The 26350-nt window shown below is 42.6% G+C and overlaps 1 protein-coding gene across 2 annotated transcripts in view; it reads right to left on the minus strand.

The window, feature by feature from the left end:
* INTS9 (integrator complex subunit 9) overlaps positions 1-26350 on the minus strand; it is a 69935-nt gene that overhangs the window by 42675 nt on the left and 910 nt on the right. Inside the window, exons 1-8 of one of the 2 annotated variants that reach the window (XM_086745085.1) lie at positions 25545-25665; positions 23195-23322; positions 18545-18605; positions 15990-16052; positions 12477-12616; positions 10821-10907; positions 6462-6582; positions 4312-4446 (exon numbers count right to left, since the gene is read on the minus strand). In XM_086745085.1, coding sequence (XP_086601211.1) covers positions 4312-4446; positions 6462-6582; positions 10821-10907; positions 12477-12616; positions 15990-16052; positions 18545-18605; positions 23195-23259 — 672 coding nt within the window. In that variant the 5' untranslated portion in view covers positions 23260-23322; positions 25545-25665. Of the gene's footprint in view, positions 1-4311; positions 4447-6461; positions 6583-10820; positions 10908-12476; positions 12617-15989; positions 16053-18544; positions 18606-23194; positions 23323-25544; positions 25666-26350 lie in introns of those variants that run through there. The other variant, XM_086745083.1, reaches the window with a different exon arrangement.

The following is a 26350-nucleotide window of genomic DNA, read 5'->3' on the forward strand; positions in this document are numbered from 1 at the left end:
CTTTGATCCCAGGGCTCACTGCCTACAGAGTACCATTTTCCTCAACCATCTGGATTCTCTTTGGAAGAGGCCAGATCAGCAAAGGACTTGGGCTCTAAGCTCCTGATTTTGTGTATGAATCTCAGTTCCGCATGAGGCCCTCCCTTGACTGCAAAGTCTGCTTTTCTGCCCACGGTATTGCAACCTTGACTTTCAAATACTCATTTCAGATTGTTTGCACAGGCCTTTTTGGAAGGCTGTTCTCATGAAATGATAAATGGTTATTGCTGGTAGATAAAAGAAACCAGTTTAGAGTTCTTAATATGCTTATTTATCTAAGAAATAATCACTTACATACATGAAGTTTTAAAAATGTAGCTATAATACCAGGCCAAACAGAGAAGTATTTCCTTAAAAGCCAGTAGCTGAAAACAGGTAAAAAAATCATAGATTAAAATGCACAAAAAAAAAAAATGCCAATCCACCCCACAAAAAGTAGTGCTCCCAGTGCAACACCAGAGCTAAAACAATACAGAAGAACGACTTGGCTCACCAGTCTGCCAGATTAGCACTAAGCCCTCCTCCAACATCCTTCTCTGAAGGCTGTGCTAGAGGTTAAGCTATGTCAAAGCAAAACAGATGTCTTCACAGGGCTACGACCTCCAACCCACGGGGTCTACAGTGTATGCTGTACCGACGACATACAACTCCAGATTATGCGGTTGAAGTGCTGAGGGTAGATATCATGAGCATCTGTCCATGCCATGTCTGCTTCCTGGGGGACACAGGAGTTTGCATCTGCACAGGCCATCCTGTGGCTCACGCAGCAGAGGGACCGACGATTCAACGGTCCAAGGAAACAGCGTGGCAACTTGGCCGTTAGCAGGCACCGTAATGCTAAAGCCAGTGTTGCTTCTGCTTCGACTGTGCCTAAAGGCTCAGAATTTTTTCCACTGAGGTTGAGCATTTGACATGTTTTATACCGCTGTTTTATTAAAGAAGAATGAAAATGCACACCCACTTCTCTCCATTAGCAAACACAGAGTGGATACTCACAGATTATACTTAAGCATGACCTGATACTAAACATATTCTTGATACTCAAAATTCAGCATAATCCAATCTTGAAAACACAAAATCCACTCCTCTCTCTGCAGATGCAGTACAGTTATGTGAAAAGTTAACTTTATCCTTGCTCTGGGCTGGGATGCACTTCCTACAGCTACTATTCAAGCAAAGGTGGGCAACCGCAGCCAGTCACGTGGCATTTTATGGTTATTTACTCTCAATAGACCCTTGTCAGTCTCACCAACCAGGAAAGATTTCTACCAGAAGAGACTGATGAGAGATTTCCTCTACTGAACTTAGCAGACCACTGTAGAGTTAATTCCCTTGCTCGCAGTCCCTTGGTCCCATTCTTAATTCCTTGAGAAGGACCTTGCTCTCTCAAACTCGCAGGGGAATTTCACATCAACTTTGACAGAAGTTTCTGCTGTGCAGCACCTTGTAGTTCCAGACCTGTTACGTGAGATTTATTGCTATCTTTGACTTTCCGTAGCGTGTCTGTGAAAATGAAATGCCAATAATGCAATAAAAAATAATATCGAATCTGCCTGTGATAATGTACATAATGATTATGCCATATTAGATACGCATAATTTCAGCCGCTATTGCACTGAGAGGGCTTGCATTGATTTTTGTGGGTTAATGTAAAGAATATGTCTTAAAAGGCTTTTAGTGACATGTCTGAACCCGTGCTGTCAACTCCTGTTCTCCACTTCAGTGGCAACGGTGTCAGTTCCAGTTTCAGCAGAGGCTGAGGCAAAGTTTTCAACAGAAATCATCTGCCAGAAGACAGAAGTAAAGGGAACAACTAATGGTGCCAGATCTAACTCCCAAACACACCCGGCAAAGCTCCTCAGTTATTTTCAGCAGCTACGCAACCCTTCCCCTGCACTTCCTAGACCCGCTGAGGATTTCACAAGATATTCCTGCTCCTGCATCCAGGATGAGCCCAACAGCCAGCATTCACTGCACCCAGCTTCAGCCGATCTGTACGTCCCGGGCCATGCCTAAGCTAATTGCTTCACTTTCTGTCTGTTGTTAATTGAGATGGACTGATTACCAATGTACCATAACTCTGCTGATCACAGATGTAACCTAGACGTCACTTAAAATTTCAGGAAAACTTTAAGCCGTAATTTACACCGAAGAAGCAATCCCACATTCTTCCCATGACTGCTATGTCAGCACTTAAATCCCACTGCTGGCAGAAGGGAGGAGGAGGAGGAAAGGACTGGGTGGGGGCCCAGTTTCGGTTAGGTGAGATGAACCTTATCCTGTTTGCACCTTGAGAGAAGGAAATGCTTTCCAGGCTGTTACCGTGTGTTTTAGACAAGATGTAAGAGGAAGAAGCATTTTTCCATTTGTATGTCAAAATAATCTGTCTTGTCACCATTGAAAAAAAATGTGTCAACTGATGCCCATTTTTAATAACTACAGAGGGAGTGCCGGAAGACTGGAAAAGTGCTATGGTTTTACTATTATTCAAAAAGCTCAGGATATGTTTTTACATAAACATATGCTGATTAACTGGACATAATTTTTAAAACAAAATGCAGTGACTGTTTTCATACACTGTTAAAAGATGGGAATTTCATTATGATGGCTCACCATAAGTCTCTGGAGAAACAGGTCAGCCAAACAACTTTTAACTCCTTGCTGAAAAAATGCTGATTTGTTGAACACAATTTTGACTCCGTGCTGCTCAAGACATTGCCATCATTGCATATTGCCTGTCAAACCGAACAGATGAAGGTTGGCAGCTCACAAAACCCACTAGCCATCACAGAATCACCATATTGTAGAAGTTTGTACTGCTGTTCGCAGGGATTAATACCAGGACAAAAACGATCCATTGTCTTCAACCACCATCCAGAAGCAAAAATTAATATGAGATGATGACATCTGATATGCAAATGATACCTAGTAACATTTGTGATGTGGTAAATAATGAGGAAATTGAATGCAATTTCAGCTATCTGGTAAGTTATTCCTTCAAATTATGTGTCAGTATAAAATAATGCAAAGTGCCATGGACTGTATGCTAAAAAATGAGGCTCTCGGAGAGCCCGTGGGAGAAGCAACACCGCCAGCAGAGTGAACAGTTCAGGATTCATCTCTTGTTAGCAAACAGAGGAGGTCCCTAGGGTTTCAGGTAGGCTGGCAGTACATTTTCCTGCACTTGTTAAAGCTGAAACTGCCCTAACTGCTACCACTTCTACTGCAGGTTGCAGTGAGTGAGGGCAGATCTGCTGCTCATGGGCTGTGCTCTCATCAGGGCAGTTCATTGACACACCGTTCCCTGCCATGGGGAAGTAATTTCCTTGTAAAGAAGGATTTTACCAAAAGCTTACAGAGAAACATTCAGCTTTGGAAAATGATGAAGCCTGGCCAGTCTAACTTGATCAACTGGACCACCATTTCATGTCAATGAAGAGAAAACACTCTCAAGTTACTAAACCACTTCCTACAGTGCAAACCTTCTCCTCACAGAAATATTCCCTTCGTACATTGTCAAATACTGCTGCTGCTCCTTCACCAGAAGGTGATGAAAGAGCAGAACCCAGGCCAGTATGAGGCTGATGAGAAAAAGGGATTTAGAGACTCTGATCCATTGCATGCAGCTAAGAACAGCCATACTATTAAGGATGGTTCATCTGTTGTAGTTGTTTGCCTCCTAAAATCCAGCTTTTAAATGAACGATGCTCAGAAGCAAAGCTCTTCAGAAGATACTCACCTTGGGGGAAATTACTTACTGGTCATTAACCTGACACATTTTCTAAATTATTTTTAAATACCTCCCACTAATATTGCTTTTAACTATTTTGACAACTTCTGAAGCACACAGTACTGCAAACTTCAAGCCATTCTTCGCACTAAGAATTTATGGATCTAGAGAGAATTAATTTACTGGAAATTACATCTACAGCACTATAAAGACTTTGCCCTTAGCAGAGCAGGGTGGAAAAGCTGGCAGCCAGTTAGCTATCATTTCTCCCAAGGAAGGATGTTTCAGAAGTGATATAGAAGCAGTCTGTGAACTGTCTGTAAAGATTCTTCAGTGAAATATGGATTTTAAAAAAAAAGTCACTAATGCTCTATTGTTTAACTCTGTTGAAAATTTCCTACTTAAGGCAAAGGGGAATTTTTTTACTCACCAGCTGGTGAGTAAGCTAACATCAAGGGACACCAGTTGAAATAAGCCCCTCTATTTTTTTTGAGCAAAGACATTTCCCCCTGTAGAAGACTAACAAAAGCCAGGGGCTGTACCTGAGGGTGTGTTGTAAGCAGAGAAGATCCTGAAACATAGGAAACCTTTTCATAGTGCGACTGGATAATCCAATTGGAACTTCCCAGAGCGTAGCCTGAGCTGAGAGGGGTGACCTGCACAGCACCAAACAGCTCCTGAAACACACAGAAAGAGACGTTAACTTGAGGGAGCCCCCGAGAGAAGCCAGAACAAGTCATCTTATCATCAGTAATATAAATTTTAAAAGTAGTTCTGCTATTCAAAGACTTTATGAAGCTAGTTTCTTGAGCTTCTTGATTCTTTACTGATGTCTAAGAGGACACATGCTTGAGAAAAGCTTTTTTTGAGGTAGGGCCTTCATAAAGTCTCTCTTTCATGTGAATGCTATGGTATCTAACCGAATTCACTCTGAACTATAATTTTAAATGGAGGAATCAGCTGGGGTCTTTGTCCTCTGCCTGCCTTTGCTGTATTGAAGAAGTTTGTAGGAGTTTTACATCTTTGAAGACTCTGTACTCCCTTAATCAAATTTTATTGATATTGGCCAGCAGGAGAGAAGGAAGGACGAGTAGTTCTGTACCGACACAAAACTCTGTTTGGGTTACACATTTTGCTGTGGAAAACATAAGCTTAACTTCCAACTCCCTGATTTTCTAACTTTATTTCTTTTTAAATGCTATCTACTGGTGATTTAGAAACAACAGTCCACAAACTCAATCCAAACTTCAGTTTCAGCTCTCAGCATAAGCAATCTGGCAGCTGTCTCCTTTCCAGGTGTCATTAGAAAGTGTATTGCTTTATCTGTACACAGTAATGTGTTACGCTTGTTTTGTGAAAGGAAAATAAGCCTCCACGTAGACCTCGCTAATGTGATCTTCTTTCTGGTTACTGAATAATAGAACAAGCCTCTGATTCATGCCATACTGATTATTTTTCTAGTATCTCAATATATATTTGGATGCCTTGCAAAGCAAGGCAGGGTCTCCACCCTTCCGTGTGTAAACCAAGGCTCTAGATTCTGCTGATATGCAGACGTGTAGAATGAACAACAAACCATTCTTGATGCTGACACCCAGTTTTGGGTTTACTGGCTAATTAGGCTGTGATTATTTTTAAAGTTAGCTTTGGGAAGAGATAAAATATGTCTCTTTTCCCGGTAACTATAAAAGAACGATTGGCTCAGATGCAGAGATCTAAAATTAGGCAAGATGCATCCACACTGTGAGGACAGCTGAAAACGAACAGTAACCACCCATGGATACTGAGAAGTTCCAATGCCCTCAGCCTGTCCGGCTGCTGGACAAAGCTGCAGCCGTTACTTATGCCAGCAGCGTGTTAATGGTGGCTTGGGGTCTTTTCTCAACAGCTGTAATGCAGCACCACGCAAACCAAAATCCACCAGATTTAGCACACAGCAGCACTGGTTCCTGTTTCAAACCATCTTACACGTAAACAGCAGTTTCCATATTTCAGCAGCCCATTGTGTAAGAAAAGAGAGCAAATAAAGAGCTTTGGGTACAAACTTACTTTAACCCACCTTTTTATTTACGGCCCTAAGCACAATAGTAGGTATCATGGCCCACATCCTGCCAACAAGCCATGAGGGAACAGTGAATTGTTGGGACAGTTCATTCTAGAAATGACACTGGGTTATAGTCAACGGCATTAAAGGCAACAAATGTTAGCTGGGAACGCTGGGAAAGGAGTTTTTGAAGTTCAAGTCAAACCATTAGGTTTTGTTTACAATCCCTAATTTGCAGTATATGAGAAAGTGGAGGCTAAAGCACTCAAAAGATTCCCAGAAGTGAGATCCGGTAACTCAGAAGGGGATGTGGCTTACAGACAGAGAGGATACATTCGTTCGGTACATCCTCCCAGCTCTCAGTGGGCCAGCCATCAGCTCCGAATTTGAAGGTACGCCGCCTTAAAATTGGCCTCCCCAAGGAAGAGGAAAACAAATGGATACTCCCTGATTTCACCAAACAAAAACCCTTCCTGGGAGGCAGACTGAAGGATATTCAGTATAATCTTGTCTTGCTTTCCCAGGGTAGGGTAACTAGATCTTACACAGGATCTAGAGAGAAAACAGAAAAGGAAGGGCATTTCTAGAGAAAAGATAGGAAACAACAAGTTCTGCTGTTGACCTGAGGGTAGTTTTACAGATACTCACAATTTTCTGAGAATACCCCACCAGCTGGATCTTACTGAGCGCAGCATTCACTTCTGGCATGGTGTAGCACTTCCTCCACATAGACACCTCCACCGCGTCCTTCAGAGGGGCAGGCAGCAATCTGCAAAGATCAACGGGATGTGGGACATTTTCAGAACTTCCTGACGGACCATCAGCATTTATTCCCATTTATATTCTCCAAATCTTAGATTTTTCTCTTTGTTCTTTTTATTTTAAATATGCCTGGTGCTTCAAAGTGAGGAGCAAGACTTTCTGCCTGTTGAGGAGCAGAACCACACTGCCCGTTTTGCCTCACCCCAAAGACTGCTCTCCTTCAGCTCTCTTTGTTGTTGCTCCTATCCAGCCCTTTCATCAGAGAAGTACCTGCGATGAAGGTGTTATAGCAACTCCTGCGGTATTTTCACCACTGATGAAAGATGTTGGCTGATCTGACATCTCAACATGAAATGCACCACTAGAACTGCTAAAGATGACTGGGATCTTGGATCACTGTCTCTTTCACATATCCTAAGAATTTAAAAATAAAAGTAAACCTGTGATTAAAATACAGCTACCAGACCATGAACAAAGGCTGGGTGTGCTCTCATTTTTATCACCAGTCTCTTACGTGCCCCTGCACCTCAGCTTCCTTGCCTTCAACTCAGATACCCACCTGCCTTCCGAGCGCGCTGGCAAGGATATGTGAGCTGACATTGCAGAGCTCTTCAAAATCCCCTACACGGAAGCATTTAAGATGTTTTACACCAAAGTAAAATCCATCCATTCTGCTCTTCACAGACATTGCAAGTTAGCTGGACAGCGTTGTCAAGGGAAGAAGTGAACGGTAATGTCACAGGCTGCAAGAGAGATGGCTAACTTCTGGGAAATAAATCTTCCTTAGCAACATGAACTGAGGCAGGAAGCAGCACAGCTGCCAAATGCATAAGAAGAATAGGATTTTATTTTTTTTTTTATATTAAACCCATGCTAAATCAAAGCCTAATTCAAACCAATTTCCAGAGATTTATGGAAATTGGTCAAGTTTCTTTGATCAATTTGTTTAAAGGAATTTAATTTATTGTTATATCTACTAGGTCAGTGAACTCCTCCATAATTTAAGATACTGAGGAAAGGATTAAGGCCAGCTATTGCCAAGACCGCTCTACAGGTCTAGAGCGATAACTGTAATTCCAGCACGCGCTGGCTGAAAGCGTACTGCGCTTAAGGAAACAAACAAAGCCTTCAAGGTCTTTTTTGGGAAGTCATAAGCAACAAAAGGCCAAACAATGTGGATAGTTGTCCACCAGTGCACTGAAGCAAATTGCCTGTAAAAGCCTTTAACCCACCATAAGAAGCATTTAGGAGTTTCTCTTCTGGGAAGAGGAGAATACATCTCCAGGTAATGGAGAAAAGTCGGGAATTGTCCTCGGTGATTGAAGTAAGCTTCTATCAGCCTTGACGCTGAGGCTACACTGTAAATATACTCTGATCCCTAACACAGACCAGTGGCACCAGTCTCCAATGGTTTCCTTCTTTGCTGAGGGGCACACATAGACAACGAGGGCTGCTGGTTCCTCAGATGTGCCCCTGCTGGCATTCAACCTGTCCCCCACACTTTTAAATTACATCTGGACAGAAAGTTCCTAGAGGGTATTTTAAAGTCTGGAGTGACTCTACTAACACTACGGCAACATCCTATTACGGATCACCTCGTAACAGCCAGATGTTCGTGGGCAGATGTTGGGATAACCAGCCTCCGGCCACAGACAGGCAGGTATCACGAAGCAGCATCGTTCAGTGGTTAACATGGAAAATTTATGCTTAAGAAACTCAGGGGTTTGTATTCTTAACTGGGCATCTGCACCTCCCGTTCAATGCAAAGGATAACATTTAACTGGAAATATAGGGGAAAAAAAAAACCCAAACAAACCAGGAAACAGCCTGTTTCAGACACTTTATAGGAAGAGATAAGAAACCATTAAACAGGTAGTCGACAAACTGTATTTCATAAGGCAAACATCCTCTTCAGCCCCCTGAATCCTAATCAGTGTGAAAGATATCCTGGCTGAGCAACTACAGAGCTTCCATGAGATTGCTCATTTAAAATAAAAACCAACGGTAATAAAACTTCCTAAGCAATTAGTTCAGACTGGATCTGATAATGGAAAAACATAAGCCACTATAATGAACTTATTATATTTTATACAGTATTTGCATTTAAAATGCTTCAATGCTTTATCTAATGAAGATGATAATACTTTGTGTTTTATACTAACTATTCAGAGTAGAGCTAGCTGAACTGTAAAGCAGTAATGGTGATTGATCAGCCTGAAAAATTAAAGTTAGACTAAGAAGTAATAAGTATGCTGCTCTAGCAGCAGCCAAGAATTAAAGAAAAAAAAATTCACCAAGGATCACATTTTCTTAAGTAACGGATGTCAGTCCAACCCTGCATGTGCTATTAGCCAGGTGTTAATTTGTGGATCAGGAGATGTTTGCTCACATGCTATAATAATCAGTTCCATTCACGCTCGCATGACACTTGTCACCAGGAATCTCAAAGCACTTTGCAAACATTAATTAAGTCCCTGTATACCCTCTGTGGTGGGTAGGAGCTCTTTTATAGAAACATAGGGGGCTGAAGGGGAAAACTCAGAGCACAGGTGGAGCACGGTTGGAGAGGGAATTCAGATTTGTCCCCCTGTTCAGGCTCACAGACAACATCAGTTTGTAGCATCCTCAGGGCAGAGTTTATGATACTCAGACTTACGATACCTCCACTGGCACCCCACTAAAACAGCTACTTGATAGTACCAGGGAGGAACTGCTAATTTTGGGGTACTTCTCAAACAATATAAGACAGAAAAATGTATTTTAAACATCGCCTCAACAAAAAGACTCTAGCCTTCTGTAGCGGTTGAATCAGAACACAGATCACCTCTCGGTGTTCGCCTCTGGAATAGTCAACAGCATGCAAAGTGCTAGGCAGCACTTTTTCTAAAATACGACCACCAGGAAAGTGACATTAAATGAGTTCCAAGATATATGATCCTCCTTTAAACCATGCATACAAAACACAGGCAGCAGTGTGACAAGAATAACAGCTCCAGTCCTCTCTCTTGACACCACTGTGAGCGGCAGGCGTGGTTCTGGTCAGGCCAGCGGACTCCAAAATTAAAGAAAACCCCACTATTCCGGTCAGAGTATACACCGACCAGCACAAAATCCTGATCAACTTTATTGCCTTTAGTTTTGTTTTACATCTGTGTTTTACTTGCCTTCTTCAGAAAAGTGAGAATTGTCGTGCTGATAAGACTGCTGCTAAGCTCAGCAAGGGAGTACAATACAGAGCTAAACATATGTTAATTTGGATTTTTAATTTCTTTGCTTTGTGATATTGGAAAATACCAAGACTACTTTTACAATGTATGCAATAAGTCATTTTTAGTGAACTTTTAAATCAAGTCATGTTAAGAATTAGGATTAGAAAATGGGAGATCAATTAAAAATGCACAAAGCAGCTTTTAAAAATAACTTTCTAATCAAGAAGCTCTGTCTTTAAAATGTGCTAAAACCGAAACTGCCTCCTCCATAGAACATGTTGTGCACCTACAGTTGATTTTATTTCCAAAGAAAGCATTATCTGCAATTAGTAAACTGTATGGATAATTATTTGATGACATAGGCTTTCAAAAATTTTAGATGTAAAACACCTCAATTTTGAGTACTTTGTTTTTATGTACAGATGGAATAACGGACATGGAGCTTCCTACTAATCTTTTTTTTTCAGATTTCAATTTGCTCCTAAGCTTTGAAAAACCAAAAAGCCCACCTTTGCTGCTCAACTGAAAAGGGGCTGTAGCCCTGAGAAGAAAGGTAGCACTGCACTGTGGCTGGCCACCAGTGACCTGCAACAGTTGAGTCTTGACCTTCTTAGCATTTCAGCAAACATGAATGTAAATATAATTTTAAATTAAAATTATTCCTATAGAAAATAATTAAGTTTAAATAGCTTGCTAATTTCAACAACTCTTTATGATGTTAGTACAAAAATCTGTTGGTTTTATGTGCCATCGTGGAGCTAAACTATGTGAGGGGAGATCAGGGGAGAGTTTTGTGTTACCAAGTCTTCCTCCAAGAACCAAACTTGTGCGGGTGTTTGGAAGACCAACAATGTGCAAACGATTAAAGACAGAACTGACCCAAGAAGTCATAGCTGGAAACCTCTTGGGCTTTTTGTTTCTGCGTAGTGGTAGTAGCAAATCTCAAATGGTGGCAGCTGACCCATCACTACGGTGAATTCTGAACTTTGGTTGGAATTTTGGGACAGTCACCCTTTCCCAGCGGCTTGCTCCTTACCTCTGTACCTCCTTGTTCTTCCACACGGAGGCAGACTGAGCCTTTGGCACACGTTCAATGGAGTTCACCAGTTCTTCCATGAGAAGTCTGAAAAGACATTGTAACTACATCAGTATTGCAGCCTTTCACACAGGAGTCAACTTTGTCCCAAATATTTCCAAAATATCACACAAAATGTAATGCTATTAGGCAATTTTAAAGAGAAGCTTCTTCCCACAGAGGCATCGCAGCAATTACCCCTCACCAATACTTCTCCTGTTTCTCCTCTGAGTGTTTTAAGCTCAAGCAAGTCCAATTCTGCCTGCCCAGCTGTGAAAGCAGAGGATCAGGCCCAGTGGGTTACGAGTTATTTGGAAAGTGGCAAGACAAGAGGAACTGTCAAATCTCTCTCCTGCTGCGCAATACGATTTCTTCGTTACCGACTGTATGGAATGAGACAAAACATACAGAGGAAACTTGTTAGCTGATGCCTGTTTATCACTTAGAGAAGCCAAGCACATTGTTAGAGTGAACTCTTCTCATCTACAAATGCACAATAGAGCATTTGAGACAGAAAAATACGTCAGGCATTAAAAACTGGCACTGCAGATTTCACTGCCCAAAACCAAGCAGTGTTTGTAACGGTATGCATGCTTCCCCTTGAAGGTAGGCAGTGACAGATTAACTGCAGAAGAATGGCATCTGGACTTACTCTACAACAAGACTGCGCTCGCTGTCTTCAGCTATGGGCCAGGATACCTCAGAGGCCTACTACTACTTCATAGTTACACAAGTTCTTTCTCCTACAAGGGCCTTCAGTTTCTGTTTGTTTTTACACAAAGGGAGAATTACTCTGGCATGGAAAGTTTGCACAGGACCTTTAATGGACAAAGATTCCTGCCCTAAAGTGCTCACAGAGTAGTCCAGACACCGTGGCCTAACCTGCTTTCTAATTATTGAATATGGCGGCTGCTCTGAATGAGAGGCAGACGGCGCAAGTCCAGTTAGACTTCACCAAGGGCCAAACGTGCAGCCTTTGGTGTTGACTCATCCCATCAACAAGACACCTTTGTAAGAAAAGATTGCCAAATTGATGGCCAAGTGTTAAGTTTTTGACTGCATTGTCAGGTCTTACATTTTCTACTTCAGTCTCATATTTCTGCTGTTTTTCTTAGTGCTTCTCTTTGGAGTTCAGAGCTTACGTATCCCAACTGTCATTTGAGATGACACCAGCTTAAAATTCCCCTCCATGGCGTGGAATAAAGTGTGATTATATGAATTTCGACTGCTGAAAAACTACAAGGCAATAACCTTAAAGTCATTTATTGTTGAAAAGATGGGTGATTCCTCTTTTGTTTAAGGGGAGCAGAGAGGAGTGGGAGAGATCTTTGATTCATGGTTTTTGAAGGTGTCTCAGTCCACTCAAGATCTACTATCCCACATCTACTGCCTGGACCCAACACAAAGCACCCGCTGTAAATGTTGAAGACAGATGGTTCCAGAGGTTGGGAAACATTGAGTTAACACATTTGCAGCACTAAGGACTTGGCTGGGGTTCAGCTACTGCCTAAGAGCCTCTTCAGAACATTAGACACCACTCCTCCACCCATATTGTCCTTTACACCTTTTCCTTAGCAGCGATGAAAGAGGAACAGAGAATATTAAGGGGCTTTTTACCTGCCAATCTGAACAGTGGGCTCAGTGGCATACACTGTTCCAGTGAATCCTGTGTACTCTGTGATATAGGGCAACGCCATCATGCAGTGATAGTTTGAGATCAAGATTACATCAACCGTGGAGAGGTCAAGCAGCTCGGTCTGAAAACAGAGGAGAGAGATAAGCAACATGTAACCCTTTCATGAAGTTTAAGTAACGGCAGAAAAACTTCTTGTTCTTTTTTTTTTTTTTAAAAAAAAAACCTTTATATTTCAGGAATGTAATTTTAAAATGGGGGGAGGGGGGCACACCTCAGCTGTGGCAAAGATTAATGTTTCCTTTAAATTAAGAAGATTTATTCAAAAAGCCCCCTAAAATTATTATCTGAAAAGGAAACCATGTCCTGGGTTTGTCTGTCTTTCACATAATGAAATGGCTGCCGTTGAGAAAGGCACGATGATTACACTTTTATCAAAGAACTGATGTGTGCGCTTCCTTCGGAAGGAACACTGCGCAGACATCAAAACTTCTGCAGTAGCGATTTAGCAGGGTGTACCCCAGGAGGGTGAGAGACAAATGTAGATTGGATTTATTCATATGCTTAAAATAATTCTCATATTTTCTCAAACTAAATGCTTGGCATCTTTATCATTCACATTTTCTACAGCAAGAGATTAAGCTCATTCATAGGATACAACAAAACAGCCGGGTGGGTCCAATTTGTTTTGATGTGACAGTTAAGACAGCGGTTCAGAGCTAAAGAAGATTTCACACATTGTTAAAGGAATCTTAATTAGAAATATTTACTGGTAATGCTATAACACAAATGGTGTCAAGTCAGAAATTTACAAGATATATGACCTCTAACTCAGTTATTATAGAGCAGCTAATGGAATTCAACACTCATCAAGCACGTATTATCTGATTACAAGGCTTGGTCCAGCAATTTGAATAAAAAAAGGCAAGAAAGTAGGTCACTCGGCTTTTCAGAGGGCTGACACAGTGCGCTGGTGACAAGCTTCTTAACTCATAGCGAAGCGCTCATGGTTTCAATCCATGAGCACAGCTCATGCTGGAGGCGTGATCTCCAAGCTGAGCACAGTAGGTGAAACACCATCCTCAGACTCATGACAGGGCACCCTTTTCTCTTACAAAGCTTGCCAGGCAGAAATACACTCAGTACGTGGTAGCAGAACCTGCTGACGCCTGCTCCTACCAAGCTGGCCCTTCATGGCTTGGTTTTCGGCCGCGTCCAGGCTATGCAGAATCAAATGGGGAGCTGAATCCCAGCCCAGAGAGCCATCAGGAGGATACCAACCACCACTTTCCAAACCTAAGGACATCTCAGCGTCCTAGAAGCATTTACTAATAGGATGAAAATGGTATCAAAACCAAAACAAGGTAAAATCTTCCCTGGGACTTGCGGCAATCTCAGTAAAAGTGCCTATGAACCAAAGAGGTTTAAAAATGTTTCCTGAATGTGAAGTGAGAGAGACCAGGAGGTTGCCAAGCAGAGAAAGGGCTGCACCCTGTTCTCTGACACGTGGAAGTGTACTCTGCTGCTGAGACAGCCTCTTATCATGTTGTGGCTTCTGGATCACGTTCAAAACTTGGCTTTCTTTGGCAATGGTGTTCCTGGAAGTGATATTGTGATTCTCAAACTAACTGCTTTTGCAGACAAGTTTCTTCAAAAGAAGCGGTGTGGAAGGAGACAAAGAAGAAGACAAAGTCTCTTTCACACTAGCTCCTTCTCACACTGTGCTGCCAAACACCAGCAACATTTCTGCTTTGCTGATGCATTCAGTTCGCCGTGACATCTGAGCTCTTCTGCAGACAGAGGAGCCCGTGAAGCTAGAGGCGGGAGCTGTGAGTCACCAGCAGATCTGCTCCTCATGCCTGCGGAGAAGTCTTGGCATCTGTTGGGAACTTTGGGAATTGAAGCATTTGAGAGGCTGTTTTCAAAGTCCCAACAATGGTGATGTGTGCAGCTGGTTGCGGTTTTCTAGTGTAACACAGACTGCTGGGAAACGAGTTAGATTCAGTGATGACACCGGTATCATGAAGCATCAACTCCCCATAAGCCATACTAAGAGCTCTACACATGTGAGTACTTTCCAGCCCAACAAAGTAACCAGAAATCCTGGCTGAAGCATCCTAAACCCCAGCAGATTATCATTCCTGTGCATGGCCTCTATTTCAAAGGGAATCCAGAACATAAACTCCATTCTTCCCAAGATCTGGGACATAACAGCACTTTCTAGCCATACAGATGCTTCCTACACTTCACCTTTCCACAGGAGAGTAACCAGAAAGTGCACAAGAACCCAGAATTACTAGGTTTGGGTTTTTTTCCTGTTATTGGATTATAGCCATTCCTCTTGGGGAAAACAAGCAATTGCACACAGATCTGTCGTTATCACTTTCCAGAACTAGTACCAGAGCTGCCAACTTGCTTCAAAGAATGAAGATGACAAGAGTCAGAAGCCACAGGAGGTGAGTTTCATGGAATCAACAGACAGAAACACCGTTGCCAGAACACCAGCACGCTGACAACCTTCCACGAGTGTTTTGTACTTCCTGTCAACAAGGTCAAACAGAAAGGAAAAAAAAAAAAAAAAAATCCCTGCCCAAAAGCAGTCATCTCTGTCTTTGAAAAACAGAGAAAACATCCCAACATGAAATGAAAGAACTGATGTTATCACAGTCCGAACACAGCTGAGGAAAGAGGATACTGTTCCCAGACTATGCCCCATCGTTCACCTCCACCACTCTCTGCTCAGCTTTTCACTCTTTCAGCTCTCCTACATACACCGTTAATCTGATCAGTCAGGTAAGCCCAGTTAATTCAAACATTTTCAATAGTCTTGCTTGCTTTTCTTTTTTTTTTAAACCCAGGTATTCTTGAAAAAAAAAAAAACAAAACCAAACAGCTTGAGAAGCAGCTACTTGCAGTTCTGTCAGTGGCTACGAAGGTACAGTTCTGCCCTCAAAGAGGCAGTAACGAATAGCTGAGAAGGCAGCAAAACTTTTTAACCTAAATTTGCTGCCGGCAGAACAGCATGTCTGCCTGCAGCCCAGCAGAGTCAAACGGCGCTGAACCACATGGCTGGCTCCCCACGGGAGCTCCACTGGGCAGGTCACGCATCTGCGGTCGGAGACAAGCAGCTTTCCTTCTCTTCACTTCACTGCCCTTATCTAGATCAGCACACGTATCCTGTCATAACCGAGTCCAGCTCGGTCACATTGTCTTTGTAAAGCCCATAAAAAGGGACAGTTAAGTCTTATTCTTCTCTGAGGTATTACTGATCTGCTCAAGGAGGCCTTCCAGATCTTCCAAAACCGTTGTTGAAAAGGGCTGTTTCCATCCTTTTTTTGCTATCATAGATACTTAGGGGCACCTCAACACCACAGAGATTTTAGCAATATTATATACTGACTAGCAGTAAGTTTGCATGAATCTGATAGTATTTAGCAAGTTTCTCCCACATGATTGAATGTAGTCAGATTTTTCAGTAAGGCTCTGAAAAAACTCACCTCCGGTAGACAGAACTCAGGCACAGAGTCCACAAACACATGGCCAGAGCACTCCTTTAGTTCCTGTGAGAAAAGCACATCGACAGAGAAGACACAGAAATACAACGCTATGTTATTCCAATACAGCAGATTTTGCACTTTCAAAACCTTTTCTTTTTCACAAGTGATTTCCAGCCCGTTACTAAGTTATGTTTATCCCCCTTCTAGACATGATTTGCTGTAAGCACAAATGCTGCAATTGCTTTCACGCCAGATGAGGCTGCTTGGAACTTCAGGGGATCAGATCCTCATTTGGAGAACAGAAGCAGCACTCTGGTAGGTAAGGGAAGAGACCCTGGCAACCACTGGCTGGTTTTACTGGGACCGTGAAGGAAGTGCTGTCCTACAAAGCTGTGTTTTCTGTGCTCGTCCAACTGCACATGTGTTGGCTGGGAAATCTGTAACAATACAATTGACTCTGCCTATCAGAATTAAAAGTCAAATATGAACTGAAGAGCGGGTCCCGAACACCACTCTTCTTGGGACCGCTGCTCTCCTGACCTGCAAGGTGTGCACAGCACTTTTATAGTGCTCTGGTTATCGTACAAATTTGGAATTTAGTTTTGGTTCCCAATAACATCAAACCTTTTCTGTCTTATTAGGAGCAGAATACAATTTTTAGCTCCCGTCTCAGAGCATTTCATGAAACATCTTTTGGGGATCTAAGCTCCACGTGGCACTTTTTGTTAGATTTATCTCTACTGGATCTCTAGTCCTCTATCGTCTTCCTCTTTTTTCAAGGCTGACATCAGAAATCTTTGTCACATGAAAAGTCACATTCTTCAGGATTATGTATGGAACAAAAACATTGCCAGCTCTAGTCCTAATACACCTCACAGCCTGTCACCCACTCTGCCTTCTCTCATGGATGCTTCCCTTGCTTGTCCCAAAGTGAATGGTCTCAGCCAGTTTCAGACTGACAGAATTAAAGATTGAATCCAATTGTTAATAATTACAGTGCACCTGCCAACTAATAACGAATGAGCAATTACATCTAGTGGCAGAAGTCTCCTAACCTCATCTCTGGGGAGTTCAAAATGATTAAAACTAGATCGCAGCAAATTTCAATGCCTCTCCAGGACTTAAGTTTTATAACTGTCATCCAGAGAGTGCTGTAACAGGAATGTCCACCCGACATGATAAAACACCCCCCTTTGACTCCTTCCCCTGCCTTTTTCCAGCATGGGTCAAAGAATTTACCATTCCAAGCAGTTACAATGGTCAAGGTGAAGGGAAGACATGCTGCCTTTGAATTTTTAACACATGATTTCCATTGATTCTGTGCGAGTTTCAAGATTTTTCCTGAGCACGCGCTGCAGCAGCAGTACCACGGAAATGTAAATACATCAAGTATAAAAATACACTGACAGTCTGTTTGATCTTTGGACAGAATGGAGCCCAAAGCTCTGAGACCAAGGCTGGGGTTCAGGAGAAACAAACTCCAGGGAATTCAAACTGGGTAACTCCATTCCTGCCACTGAGCCTCTGTAGCTCTGCGATTGCCAGTTAGCACGCGCTCTGAATAGAGCTGTTACTATTTTACTAACAGAAATGCTGCCTATACAGTTTCTTTTGTCTCCAACGAGAATCAAAATCAGGTCTTTAATCTATGATCTTCAGTTCCCTTGCCTGTAAAAATCAGATCAATCCATTTTGTCCACCTCAAAGTCCCCTGCAAAAGCAACTATTATTACTGGTTTCCTTTAATGTTCACATAGTCAGAGAAGAGTCTATTAAAACAGTATTTTCTGTACTGATACCTATCGCTGCACGCATTTGAAATGTATCTGCCTATTTTACTAACATCTGACATATTTTTGTGTTCATTGTTCCCCTCTGGCAGATCAAGCTGGACGCTGCAGTGCCTAGTTTTGGTTGAAGCCCCAGATAAATTCTGCCTACAAAACTAATGCAATGAAAAGGTGGGGAAAAAAGAAAAATTCTGTCTCTCTCATTTGGCTGAGTAAGTCCTGTGTCTTAGAATTAGGAGGCTGGAGATAATATCCTCCCCGCTATGTCCAGCGGCAGAACACATGTTGATTTCAGAGGCCAAAGACGTGCTTTTCCTCTACAAGAGGCCTCCCACGGGCAAACCGTTCACTTTCCCATAGTTCTCCTGCCTCAAAAAGGGTATGGTACCAACCTCATTTACAAGTATGCTATGAAGCTTTAGTGTCAGAAAAGTGAGACTGTTGAACAAAAGGCATGCTAAGAAGGCAAAGCACTATTATTTATGGAGCTCGAGGAAATAAGGAAATATTCATACTGATGATTTCTGCATTTGAAGATTATTTTTTTTAAAAAGCTAGGCTACCTCTGAAGACTGAAAGCCTCTGAGTTGCTATTAGCATTTTGTTTCAAAATGTTCTGCTCTACAAGGACATCACGGCTGGTAAGGGTACACACAGAAGCCTTGGCAATGAGTCAGCATGGAAGTATTGTTCCTGCAGTGCAAGCTCCTAACCTGTCAGGTAGTTTTTTGCATGGAAAGAGAATTCTGACCATCAGTAGAGTACCTTGTCCAGAAAGGTGCTTCCATCTTTCAAAACCCAACCAGGAAGTTTGGACAGCCTGGGGCTGCAGAAAGAGAGAAATAAATTATTGCAATATTAATTATATCATTATCAGTCACTAAGCACAGACCTTCTATTTGGTGTCATACAGGAAGAGAACACCATTTCTGTCTCAGGGAACGAACAATCTCAATAAAACAGACAGACAGCTTCACTGTGTTTAAGTGTTCACTGAAATGACTTTTACAAATCATGATTATGGCACTTATAAGTAAAAAGAATAAGAGGACGACGCATGCAGGGAGTTTGATTTTAGCCATTTACGGTGAGAATTTCAACAAGGCTCAGTGCTGCTTATGTTGCCCTGTGCTGAAACTGGCTGTATAAACAGAAGAAGGGTTAGGGCTGCAACTCTATGCCTGAAACAACACAAAAGCACCGTAAAACTTCTCTGGGACAGAAGAGGCCAGACAAATATTCCCATTAGCAGCGGCAGGGAAAGACCGATGCTCTGGTCTAAGTCATTTATAGACAGGTTGCAATTTTATATCCACATAAACCGTCGTTCATGCCCAGGTCTCACCCTGAAGGCCCACGCCAACAGCTGTACAGCGCATCTACCCGTGCTGGAAGGACAAGGGGGCAAGGAGGTTTTGCTGTGAAGTGCTGGCTGGCACGCCTGGTACCAGCCAGCTATGGCAGGGTCCCTTTTTAAAATTGTTTCAACTGCTAATAAAGAAACGTCAAGGTGGACATTGTAATCCTGAGTTTACAGTATAATCGCTGCAGCATTTCTTGCTACTGTTAACTGAGAGACTTTTTCACACTTCACAGTGACATTTGATTTTTCTGTGAGCCGACAACCTAGCTCTAAAACTGTCTGCCTAGATTCAGGCATATCTACAGAAATCCAAAAAAGAAAATTTGAGGAAATCCACCTGGAACCAAGCCCTGCAACAACCTCAGATCTGGAAACAGAACTTGAGAGCCCCGTTGCAATGAAATCTGCAAGTGTTGTGCACTGAGCTCTATAGACAGACATGCTTATATGCTGTAAGGGCTTTCAAATTTAAGATCTTGAAAACAGGAAGTGATTCAAGGGTTCAGAGGAATGCTGCATTCAGATTAACGTCACTATAAAAGAACGAATCCTAATTGGCACTCCAGAAAGTCACAAGGAAGGAAAAAGGGGAAATCTAAGGCTCAGGGAGTGAAGACAGAAGGTAAGAGGTGAGAGCAGAAGGCTGTGTCATTGAGAGGCAATGCCAGAGAAGTGCAACTCCCTTTTGAGGATAAGTCTGATGACAGAAAAGGTGTGGTGGCTAAACGTACTCCCCATTGACACACTCAAAAGCACAATTTAAGAGGACTATTCTGGAGACTGAGGGGGTTGAGCAGAATCGGTGCAGAGACTAAAAGAGCTATGGAAAAAGCAGAGAAAAAGCAAGAACAAACCACTCTGATATGCAACAGCTTTGACAGATAAGGGAGGAGAGGACAGAAACCATGGCTGAAGGGACATCTGGAGGTTTCTAGCCCAGCAGCGGCTTTGTCCAGCTGTGTCTTGCAAACCCCTGGAGCGTGAGACTCTAGAGCCTCTCTGGGGATGGGTGAAAATGCTGAGAAAAACTTAATCACTGGGAGGCTTACGTCCACCCTGAGCCTCTTGAGACACAATTTGTGGCCACTAGCCCCTTATTTTGTCTGCCACTGTTGAGAAGAGTTCGGCTGCCTTTGTAACTTCCTTCCAAGCAGATGAAGGTGGCTGCTAGCTCCCCATCTACCCTCCTCTGCCAGACTGAACAAGCCCAGCTCCCTCAACCTCTCTGTGTAGTCACGGGCACCAGATACCAACCGTCTTAGAGCTCCCTGAACACTCTCTCCAGTTTCTCAGCATTCCTCTTCAATTAGGAATCCAAACCTGGATCCATCTGTGGTTTCACCTGCACAAGGCAGAGCAGAATAAACTTTCCTTGACACGCCTGCCCTACTCACCCTAATTCAGCCTGGTATGCGGTTTGCTTTATTCATGACGAAAGAGCACTATTGACTTCTCCTAAACCTGGCATCCACTGAGGAGTCTACGGTCTTGTCAAGAGAGGAAAATTAGCTGACAAGTCTTGCGTGTGGGTGAAAGTGGAATAAGCAACACAGGACAGAATGGACTCTTTACCTTGAAGCCAAGAAGTAACACAGTTCCTGCCGACACAGTTTTGACATTGTAATAGAGTGATTGATTAATCCAAAATAGCTAGAACTGTCCCATAAATAATGTGAGCAAGCGTGTCACGGCTAGACAGGAAAGGTTAAGAGCTTCCCACATGTTCATTTTGCCGTTTTGCATTTGACTTTGGTAGAGGGGAGAAAATTCCAGTTGACAAACCTCCTTTAAAGTACATGAACTGGCACAAAGTGTTTGGGAACTGCAGGCACTTTGCACGTGCTCCATGGGCTGGTGAGAACAAGGACTGCCATTTCCGGGACAAGGTGGAATCTAAATACCTTTTGATGGGCTTTTTTTTGAAGAGCAAAGAACTCTAAAAAATGTCCAGTCCTTTTAATGACACAAACACTACAGCACTCTCCTCTCTTATAAATTAAACCCCAGGCTCTCAAAATGTTTGCTCAAGGAGGGTTCCATGTCAGGTAAGACACGGGATTTAGCCGCATAGCAAAGATCCTCTGTAATATCATACCTTCATGCTCTGCAGGGGTAAGAATTCAGGCACCTCTGCAGACCACATTCCAAGATTTGCAGAACCCAAGTGGTTCATCGATGCTGCTGGGGGAACGCATAGCTCCTTTCTGGCCGGGGTTTCCTATGGGTCCATCTCAGCCAGCACTCCTGGTTCTGAGAGGACATACAGCTGGTAAGAACCTAAGACCTGACAGACTTAAGTTCAGATTCTTGCGCTGCTACGTGCTTCGCGCCAAGATCTCAGGCAGTCCGTCCCTCTTGTAGTCTCTCACTTGGAAACTGATGATAACGGCAGCTCTTTATCATCTCACCATGTTATGTTGATAACAGACATTTGAATTTCAGAGGTATTTACACACCATGGTAACGGAGACCTGATATATAACAGTACAATTAAGAATACTATTGAGAGAGAACAACTTTTTAGTGGCAGCCACATTCCTCCTCAAGTTTCTAACTCATTTCCACAACTCCCTGCAGGACATCTGTTTTGTAGAGTACTGAAGAGATCAATTACTTGCCCAAGTCCACGTGCTTAGGACAATCCTTGCTGTAAGGGGTGTTCAATCACCTTACCGACAAGATTGATCGGATTTAAATCCAACTGTTTGCTCCAATTCCGCTGGGCCATCAGGGGTCAAATCTGACATCCTTTCTTATTGAGTTGGAGTCGTTTTAGTGCAGACATTCTGGAGGTACTTGGGGAATTCCAGGTTGTGACCTGCAATTTGGCTGCTCAGTCTCAGGGTCTGCTATCAGCAGACAAAGCTGGCACATCCCCGGGGAGCGCCGATGCCCGCAGTTCTAAAGAACCTCTTAAGCCTTTGTTCAGTCCCCTAATTTTGTTACTTGTTCCTCTCTCAATCTCCTTTCTCTTTGGGGCATGAGAGGAAGTTAATGCAAAGCAATTCTGCCTGTACCTGGACTTCCCTTCAAAACTACAGCCTCTAGATCCGTCTTAAGGCATCTGTTGCCTACTCTACAGCAGATCTTGAACTCCACATTCTTGAAGAACAATGCATACATTGTCTATTCTTTTCTTCTCCCAACAATAACAAAACATAGGAAGTGCTGGACAAACCCCTTTAACCTCATTAGGTCACTTAGGAAACTCCCTTTCCCAGTTATATTCTCCCCCTCTCAACTAAGCCTCTCCTGAACCCAGAATGTTCCTCATTTGTTTCCTCGTGGATCAAAGTTACTAAATGGCTTTTGTGAGAACTCCGACTGCTTTCCATTATCACGAGTTACTCATTCCTACCTTTCCAACCCCTCATTTTTGTAATTTGTTCAATTTATGCAAGACATAAGCCACCCTAACTGAATACCCAAATTAATCTGCAAACCTGGGAAAATACGACTGCGGTTAGGGCATAGAAGGAGTCTTGATCTCAGGATTATCTTCTAGACTCTACTTATGTTTCACTGCCATCCCATTCCCGTGCCCAGCTGCACTGCCCTTTTACTTATTTAATTTTAAAAAGGGAACAATTATGCCATCAAGTCAACTAACGAGGATTCTTAAGTGCTATTTTTCTTTGCATTACTCCGTGCTCTGAAGAAAAGCCTGATAAGTCGGTGGTTAAACAGTACTTGCTGGGCTCCACGCACTCCATCTCAGTTACCCATTTATCTCATCTTGCATGAAGAAGCCAGAAAGATGACAGATATGTGACCTCACTTGTGCTGAGCAGTTGCAGCAATACTTTACTGAAGCTTAGAATAAATTATCTAGAAAAACCAATCAATAAATCCATAAAATGTCTTCCGTCTACTGAGCCAAAGGACGTTATTTTGATAAAGAGAATTTTTAAGTGAACAAAGTCTATTTATGATATCAGATGATGCTGTTCATCTGTACTCCTCCCCTCCCTCCTTCCGATACACCGTTCCACGCAGAGTACTCCAGCTGCAACCCAAGAAGACACAGAGTGCTTACAGGCCGCAGAACATACCTCTGAACCAGCGGCAACGGGAGGAAATTTAGGGTAGACGTCATATCCAGTCCACAATCCAACATGATGGTGGTGGATTTGAACTTGAGCACGTTGCATGGTAAGGTTGGATGTCCCGACAGGCAGTACTGAAAGAACATGAAGGTGAGTTACTCACGACCTTTACCAACAGAGCAAATCCTCCTGAAAATTGCCTTTTTCCCCTTATTTTTAAGCACATTGTTTCATACACACCAGAACAAAACCTGATTTCCTACGAATCTCACAGCTGTGTGTGCTTATTGAAATTTTCCCATGTCATATTAAGGGGCAGACTTCCTTCAGAGAAGGTTTTCTGATCACAAGGCCTGAGAGGATGGCATAGCTCCTCTCCAATTTAGGACACCTGTAGAATCTAACAACCACCTATTTTCACAAGAATTCCAGTTTCTTTAAAAACTCAGTCCTACTGGCAAAAAAATTGGCTAGCAAATTTGAAAATTACTTGGTGGAAAGGGAGGGAGAGAATCCCTGCAGGAACACAAGTTTTGTTTCCTTAAGAAACCTGCCCAACCAACCAGACAAGGTGCAGCCCACACCTTCTGTGGCCGCCTGGCAGAGATCAGCAGAGGAAGCTGTGCATGTCCACCTCAGCAGCTCTGGGGCATGCTCTCACCTGCTTTTTGTCTTGCTAAACGGCAACAGGAAACTCCAGGGAATGGACAACCCTACCTGAACGGAAGGGTTTGTGTACTGAGAAATCCCAAATGCTTTGCAAGCTTAATGAGCCAGCGAGCAGGTTGTGTACAGGGGCACTTCAGCATCATTGAGATGCAGTCACCTCTGGTATGGAGAGTGGCAAACATTTAACAAGGCAGCAGAGGGCTGCTGGGGCTTTGAATGAGAAGAGAAGTGAATAAAAATGCCAGCTTTAAAATGTGGGATTAGAAAAGTAAATGTCTGAATGGAGCGTGGCCACCTCTGCATGAGGGTTTCTCTTCTTTGACGGATTCGCTGGACCTTCAGGGATTGCAAGAGGCTTTGCATCCCGAAATCAAGGTTTTTGCATCTCCGAAGACTGGGCGTCTGGCAGCACAGCAACACTCAGTTGGTCAAACTTCAGCTTTTAAATTCAAGTTTTGGTCAATGAAGATGAAAAATATCAATTGGTTGGCCAGGCACCGCACTAAAGCTAGATTTAGTCATTTTCTAATTCATTTATACCTTATGCTTGCTTTCTATATTTCACTCTACAAGCGGAAAGAAGGTAGATTAATAATTTCATTTTCTACCTCTGCTCACAATATGTTAACACAGGACTGCAACCGCCTGGATTAACAACTCCCAGGGAGACTATTTACATACATTCATCAAAAACCTGCTTTAAATTATATTTAAATATTAAGAAGCTACTAAGCCCCAAATATTAAATTAATAATATCACAAAGACATTTGTTTTAAGTTCACAAAGACTTAATTATTAAGGAGCAACGTTACATTTTGCCTGCTGTTAGCAAAGTTAAAAAAAAAAAAAAAGAAAAGTCAACCTCGTGAAGAAAGGAGTACACAGGTAAGGAATTCAGTTGTTTTATTCGCAAATGTAAAATACACATGTGAAATTAAGCTCTCACCAGACCAGAACTTTGACAACTGAAGCTATAAATCCAAATAAACAGAAAGAAAGGAAGGAAAAAATAAGAACTAAACTATTTCTGTAGCTTTTAAACTATCCGTAATTAAAAAAAAAAGGAATGAAATATCACCACTTTTATCAGCAAAACACTTTCTTGCTTTTTTAAAAATCATGAGTAGGATCGTGACCCTGACATCTACAAGCTAACTGGAAAATCTTCCTTTTTTTCTTCTTTAAAAGCATCTAAAATAATCTATATCTGTGGCTGTCACGCTGTGGTAAATGGATTCCTGGGAGTCAATGGACCCTTTCTATCAGACTCAAGTAAAGTGACTAAAAAAAAAAAGCCAACAAACCCAAACAAAAAGCAATTCATATATGCTCTGCTCCTATTTGCACAGGTGACATTTCTGGGCCTGTCAGAACTTTAGATTAGGAATCCAAGAATCTGAGTGTCTGCACTATGTGTGTCTGTATACACACTACAAATGTGGTAATTCCCACCCAGTTTCTACTTGTTACGGTTTAAAACGGATCCAGCGACCCCAGTCGCTAATTTTCCTGAACAGATTAAAATGTAACTCCTTTCTGCTCTAAGATTTGTTTGCTTCCACCTTTATTCCCTTATGGGTAAGGGCTGATGCAGCTAACACACGAGGTGCCTCATCTCCTAATGAAAAAAAAAAGTAATGTAAAAAAAGTCACAAAACATAAAAAAAAAGACAGAAATACGCCCACCTCAGCTCACAACTTCCTTGGCAGGTTTTGCAAATTGGAGGAAAGTTTGACAGAGGGGGGCACAGAGAGACTAAGACGAGGGGCTGAATCCAGATGCCGAGGCAGGTTCTCAGCAGACACCTGGTCCAGGCTGCACGCTCGCCAGCTCGGAGCGGCTCTGGTGACCTCACGGATGGCAACGGGACAGAGAAACGGGATGATGTCTCATGCTAGCAGCTCCCAAACATTCAAAATGCTGCAGGTTAAAGCCAGTGCTTCGGATTCCAACCGAAGCCAACAAATATCGCAGTACATTCTTCTGGTATTTATCTCACATGCTCGCTTAAAATCTAGGGGGAAATTAGCAACCGGGGATGCCTGGACCTAAGCACATTCGAATTCGTGGGAGTCTGACATTTTCCCTGGATTCTGAATCAGGGCTGGAGTCTATTCCCCTCTACCGTGTTCTTCCAAATTCAACTCAAATACATGAGAAAAGAGGATGAAAGAGCATCCAACTCCTCTATTCGCAACCCCCAGATTCAGACACATCTCTGGAAAAAAAAACAAGATGAAGAACTTGGTCTTATGATCCCCAGTCCTCAAATTTAAGCACAGGTCGAAAAATGTTACAATACAGATTTCAGACAGCTTGTATCCCCCCTTCCTTCCCTTTCTCTATCCCTAGACAAGACTAGACATGAAGAGAACTTTGCATTTCCACTGTGGTCTTCATTTAAAGATTTCTCAGATTGCTTTTTCTCTCCTGCACTGTATCAGCCTCTACAAGCACCTCCAGAAGCTTTGCTTTGCACAGTTTGTCCAGC

This window comes from Chlamydotis macqueenii, chromosome 3 (assembly GCF_036417535.1).
Source record: "Chlamydotis macqueenii isolate bChlMac1 chromosome 3, bChlMac1.mat, whole genome shotgun sequence".
Classification (NCBI taxonomy): Eukaryota; Metazoa; Chordata; class Aves; order Otidiformes; family Otididae; genus Chlamydotis; species Chlamydotis macqueenii.